Raw genomic sequence first — 6,018 nt, 5'->3', positions numbered from 1 at the left:
AACGGCAGCATCCATGGAGGTAGTAAACATACACAAGATGTACAGAACACCACAGTATACAGAAGTACTAAAATACATTAGCCTAGCTATTAGCACATAGGCTTGTGAATGGCATGTTTTGACACGTTTCCAGGAATAAAAATGCCATAAAATAAAATGTATAACGGTGTCTGTTATCTTTCGTGTAGTTTTTCCTCTGTTTCGCTCATATGTGCAAGGAGGCGTCCATGGACCAGCCACAGAAACACCAGTTTGTCACTGTCTGTCATGTTTTTTCTTTACATTTGGTGTTGGTCACCTGAAATGCTTTGAAGTCGGAAGTCGAAAATATCAACTGGGAAAGAAGTGACACCCCAACCACCCCCTCCCTCTGATAAATAAACTACAGTCCCTTGCGACAGTAATTTAATTTTTCTCACTCCTGTATTCATTTAATTTCATTCTGGAAAGTGGCTGCCCCCATATCTGAAAGTGAAATAAAACTGGTATTTTTCTGGTTTTGCTGGGGACCCACAGACTGGTCCCAGTGCTGCACTAGCTTAGAAACCAGTGTGGGAATAAATTTCAGCAGGAGGTCTGCAGCGCCCCCTGCTGACCCTGCAGGCTCCTCACGGGCTGCAGGAGGAAGGAGACGTGTCCCACTATCTCGAGCAGCTTCAGCGGACAGATGGAGGCAGAAAGCACCGGTGGAAACATGGGGGGGAAAGAAGACGTGGAAATGGCAGAAAACCCATTTGAGCCTTACATTGAATCTCTGCGACAGCAGCTGGAGGACCAGGACCCAGTTTTTCTGATCGGAGTCATCGTGGCTCTGGCGGTTGTTGTCATCACCTGTGGTGAGAAGTTACAGTTAGCATGCTAACATTAGCACAGCAGGCTAGGCCTAGCGCTTAGCTTAGCATAATTAGCTACAAATTGTCAGGTTATTGGAAAGTGGTGTTGTCAACAGGACAGTTAGGTAGTTAGTTACTTAATCTAAAGCTAATTAGTCTAAAGTCAATTTATTCAAGTAATGTGCGCTTTAAAAATATATCCGAATTAGCTGACCATGAAGCTAACAGCTAAGCTAAAGCGAACATCTGTCAATTACGCGCTTTATCAGCAGGCATTAAACTTTATTGGGATGTCTATGGTTAACAATTAACAGTTGTTTTGAATAAGTTAATGACCCGCTTCTCTGCGTTGTCCCTGCAGTATTTCTGAAGTACTTTCTCTCCAGTAAAACCGTCCGAAGTGCTGTGCTGCTGGTCGGTCTCTGTGACTCCGGGAAAACCCTCCTTTTCAGCCGGGTGCGTTGATGTAACTAAAACGTGGTTTCCACCGCCACGTTGTCTGTCACAGGTTGCTCAGCTGATGAGAGACTGATGCATGCTTAATCTGCTTTATATAACCAATTGTGCATTTCATGCTTTGGCAGCTGCTGTCAGGAAAGTTCAAGCGGACACAGACCTCTATCACAGACAGCAGTGCTCCATACAAAGCCAAAAACGACAGGGTAAGTTAAGAACAGGTTTTAGTCTTCAGGTAACATCCTTCCATAGATGAGGTCATGGATGGTTTACAGGGACCCCTTTTCCCTCCTGCTTTCAGGGCAGCACCTGGACTCTGATTGACCTGCCAGGACATGACAGTCTGCGCTCTCAGTACCTGGAGAAGTTTAAATCTGCAGCCAGGTGAGAGCAGGACAACCTGTCTGAGTAACAATACTCTCTGTCATTAGTCAGACAGAGAGTATCCAGGATCCAGGCTCGGATGATCATACTGGGTGTATGAGGTGCTGTGTTTTGATTAATGGGAATTTGTCTAAAAATATATTTTGTTTGTCTTAATACATATTATGTCCAATGCAGTATGCCAAAAATGCAAGCCAGCATGCTTTTATTAGCTATTCTGACCCACAATCCTCCGCACAGGAGAAGATGCGTCCCATCCACTGAACTGCGAACAGATGATAGTTCACTGGCAGCAGTCAAAAGCTGCAATGACGGATTACAGCCCATTCCAGTGACTGATGATCATGTGAACAGTAGTAAAAGGAATATTAATTGTTAAGCTGAACAAAGTAATCTGAAGGTTATTAGATCATGAACAGCATAAGGACATGTATATGCAAATAAGAGAAATGCATATGTAATTTCCCTGGGGTGATTATAATATGTTAGAATCCACAATGTATGGAGCACTAACTTCAGGATTAAATCTATATATAATGCAAAGTAACAACAGCAGAGCTCTCCACGTTGAACTCTATCTCTGGCAAGCTCTGCGAATGGCATTTTGGTTTTATTATTATATATATGCAAGAGGGTCAAAGTTCAGTGCATAAAGTTAAGTGAAAGTAGAACATCCCTATTGTGGGTGAACTTATTGCAACAGTATGTAATTTATAAGGGCAGCTGCAGTACCTACTAAAAATAAAAAGAAAAATTATGTGATTCAGAACACACATACCTCCTGATCTCACTCTCTGTCTGTCTTCTCAGAGCGATTGTGTTTGTAGTGGATGCAGCCATCTTCCAGAAGGAGGTGAGAGATGTGGCAGAGTTCCTGTACATGTTGTTGACGGACACAGTGATCTCCAGGAACGCCCCGGCTCTTGTTGTGGCATGCAACAAACAAGGTTCAACAACCCTTTTGCTGTGAAAATGAACCAATTATTGACATTTTGCCTCTGTTCTTCATTTAGAGCTTACATGCTAGAGTTCACCACCATTTATTACTCTCTTTATTTTACAGATATCACCATGGCAAAATCAGCTAAACTGATTCAGCAGCAGCTGGAAAAGGAATTGTAAGTATATCGCTATATTTTGGGGCATTTCTTTTTACTGTCTCATTCCCCAAGTTCAGTACAATTTACACTGCAAGTTCTCTATTATCATAATTTATTCTTACATAATTGTTTAAGCTGTTACATAATAAATGCAGTGTTACTCGTGTATGCGTTAGAGGTGACAATGTGTGAAGTGGATAAAAGTCCATCCAGTTATTATAGTCGGACTCTATTCCTAAGTGTCCCTACGTAAACCTTAAGGTTAAAGGTCCAGTGTGTAGAATTTAGGGTGAAATATTTGCAGAAATGCAAGGTAATAATAACTACATTTTCTTTAGTGTCTAATCACCTGAAAATAAGAATCTTTGTATTTTCGTTACCTTAGAATGAACAGTGTAGGAGAAAAACTAACCCATCATACACTACCTGTTCAAGGCCAGAAGATCACACCATTATGCCGCGTTGTTGTTCTATATAAAAGGTACAATCGTGGGCTGAGGCGACAGAGTTTTCCCGCTTTTGAGCCGAAGGAGGTATTAACAGCGTTGAATTGAGGTCTGTGTAAAAGGAACAGCTGACAGGATCATGGGCATGACGTGTGTGGCATTTTGACGTTTTAACTCAAAGAAGAACAGCAACTGAAAATGTCCGCTAATTGGAAAAACATTGAGATATTGTGTCTCCTCACCCTCCAAATAGAGGATGAGAGACTTATTGCCATGTTATGTCATTGTTATTGCTTCTAAAGCGCTGCCGACACGCGCTGTGTGAAGTCATGCTAGAGGCTGACAATGTTGTGTTAAACATCATACCTCTTTCTTTTGCACTGCCAACATGCTGTCTAAAATCACACACTGGAGGGGCATGATTGCATACACACCAGTGTAGGCCATGCAAGGCGCTGGTCTGAGCTTTCAACCCTACATAGTTGACGCACCCTGCCATGTGAGCCGTTGGTTTGATGTTGTGTCTTGTTTCCCATAGGAACACCTTGAGAGTGACACGCTCTGCAGCCCTGAGCTCTCAGGACGGCTCTGTTGGCGGCAGTGTGTATCTGGGGAAAAAGGGTAAGGACTTTGAGTTCAGCCAGCTGTCACTGAAGGTGGAGTTCCTGGAGTGCAGCGCCCGCGGCAGCAAGGGTGAAGACGGGGATGCAGACATTGAGAGCCTGGAGAAGAACCTGGGTAAACTTTAAAATCCACAACCTCAGTGCAGAATCTGACTCAAGAGGCACAGACCTCGGATCAACGTCCACCGTCACCTCAGTAATCGAAGCGGGGATGACGAATGCATCTCAGTGGATTTATTCGACAGGAGTAACCAGTCGCCCCTGTCTGTGCTGGCTGTCAATGCAAGTTGCATTTAAAGATGGAAAAACTCAATCAAAAAAACACCAAAAAGACTGAAAGTAATGAAATGAAAAATGATGTAGCAGTTTGTCATGTTGCTCTGCAGAAATGATTTATTCAGCATAAATCTTACTGTGAACTTCCACCTCAGAGCGCTTCATTTGGGTTATTTAGAAAATAAATTGTCTAAAGAATTTCAGTAAAGTCCAATTTGTGCTGTAGCTGCAATTTAAAGAAAAGTGATTATAGGCCAACAGTTTATCACCATTTTTGTTTTTGTCTCAACTTGTCTGATTTATAAGCTGCTTTGTGAAAACAGACAGGCATGAATTGAATTTGTGAATCAACTTGGACAGTCGGCCTTGTGCCTTTCTCTGGTTTTCTTATAGAAAAGTGTTTTGCTTGTTTGCTAAAAATTGATTTGTTTGAAAGTGTTGCGTGAATACAGTGCATTTGCAATGAATGTATGAATTTATTGAGGTTTGTTGTTTGTCTGGCTTGTTTAAAAAACTGACAATATAAAGTTTTTGATGCCTGATGGTGGAAATGAAGTCCTCAGATTAATAGGAACTGCACGTTCCTTAACAGCAGAAGATACGGTGTGCCAGGAGTTTATCAGATTCATCCTCTAATCAACGCGTACATAAAGAAATTGTACACCATATCGTAGGGGTTGTTATCTGGGTGTCAGATAACATTTTAAAAACAGTACCAAGTCTCAGAGAAGCACAGGGATCACACGGTCATGGAAAACCCGGAAAAGTCATGGAATTTCAGAATTTTGTTTTCTATGCCTTGAAAATTTATAGAATTAGAAAAAATAACTGCCAGTTTTTAAAAAGTCATAGGATTTTGCTGTAATGAAATTACAGTAATCTCCCACAGATAACCTTCCACATAACGTAACATAGCGGCAAGTTTGTTTTCTGTAGACGTAACGTAGTTCTAATGCGTCCATGTATGACATTTTGATAGCCATCATGAACGTTTCTCCATTTTAAGTTTTGGAATTTTGTCATTGAAAATGTGTGAGAGTCCTTTTAAATGCTGACCTGCTTTGTCTTCAGGGTTCCCATGAAAATGAACATTTTTAAGGAGAAAATTTTAAAATGTTTCAAGGACCCATAATGAAATTTCCATTCCGTAAAAGCAAACGTTACTGTGTCTGCAGCACTTGCTGACCTGGTTATCATATTTTGCTACAGACACACGGGAGAGTCTCGCCTCCCATAACAAATGCCGCCACACTACGTCACATACATCAGGGTTCATACGACGTGCTTGAAGTACATGAATTTGGCACTCAAAAATATAAGTACTGGAATACCTTGAAAATCATACTTTTTTTTTTTTTAAAACTTGGTCCTTGAAAACAGTACATGAAAAATCGAGAACAGAATGCTAAATTATTGTAGAAATTATTAGAAATTTGTGTTCAATTAGAAAAAAATTAAACTGGGAAGCAAAGAGCAGATATGGTTTAAATTATTTTCCAATCCCGCTTTTTTGTCAACTGCCAATTACATACCTGGATAATAATAACCAGCTTATTAATCATAAGTAGATATAAGGCCCTGGTAGCATGTGTTTGTTCCATTTGTGAATTGGCACAATTTTTCTTGCAAAAGATGAGTGGAACTTCTCCCTGTCTGTACAAACCCTGATATACACAAAACCGTCTTAAAGGGGAAGGATAAGCCAGTATTGGTCATGGAAATGAAAACTGCTTCCTTTTGTATCAAGCAGTAAATGTCACTTAATATATATAACAATATATCATGCAGCCCCAAGTTGTTATCAACAGTTAATAAATGCAAAATAAATCTGCCATTATGTTACATTATGTGGAAGGTTATCTGCAGAATATACTAATTAATTTCATCATACAAAACAAAA

General features: G+C 40.5%; 1 protein-coding gene across 1 annotated transcript; it reads left to right on the top strand.

The window, feature by feature from the left end:
* The first annotated feature begins 631 nt into the window (after window positions 1-631).
* srprb (SRP receptor subunit beta) lies at window positions 632-4,660 on the top strand. Its single transcript, XM_042486618.1, has 7 exons — window positions 632-836; window positions 1,195-1,289; window positions 1,418-1,495; window positions 1,591-1,673; window positions 2,484-2,620; window positions 2,737-2,791; window positions 3,758-4,660. The coding sequence occupies exons 1-7, from the start codon at window positions 668-670 to the stop codon at window positions 3,966-3,968; spliced, it is 828 nt and encodes a 275-aa protein (XP_042342552.1). The 5' UTR covers window positions 632-667; the 3' UTR covers window positions 3,969-4,660.
* The last annotated feature ends 1,358 nt before the right edge of the window (window positions 4,661-6,018 follow it).

This window comes from Plectropomus leopardus, chromosome 5 (genome assembly GCF_008729295.1).
Source record: "Plectropomus leopardus isolate mb chromosome 5, YSFRI_Pleo_2.0, whole genome shotgun sequence".
NCBI classification, from domain to species: domain Eukaryota; kingdom Metazoa; phylum Chordata; class Actinopteri; order Perciformes; family Serranidae; genus Plectropomus; species Plectropomus leopardus.
Note: the sequence above shows the minus strand (reverse complement) of the source record. Positions and strands in the feature narration are given on the sequence as shown.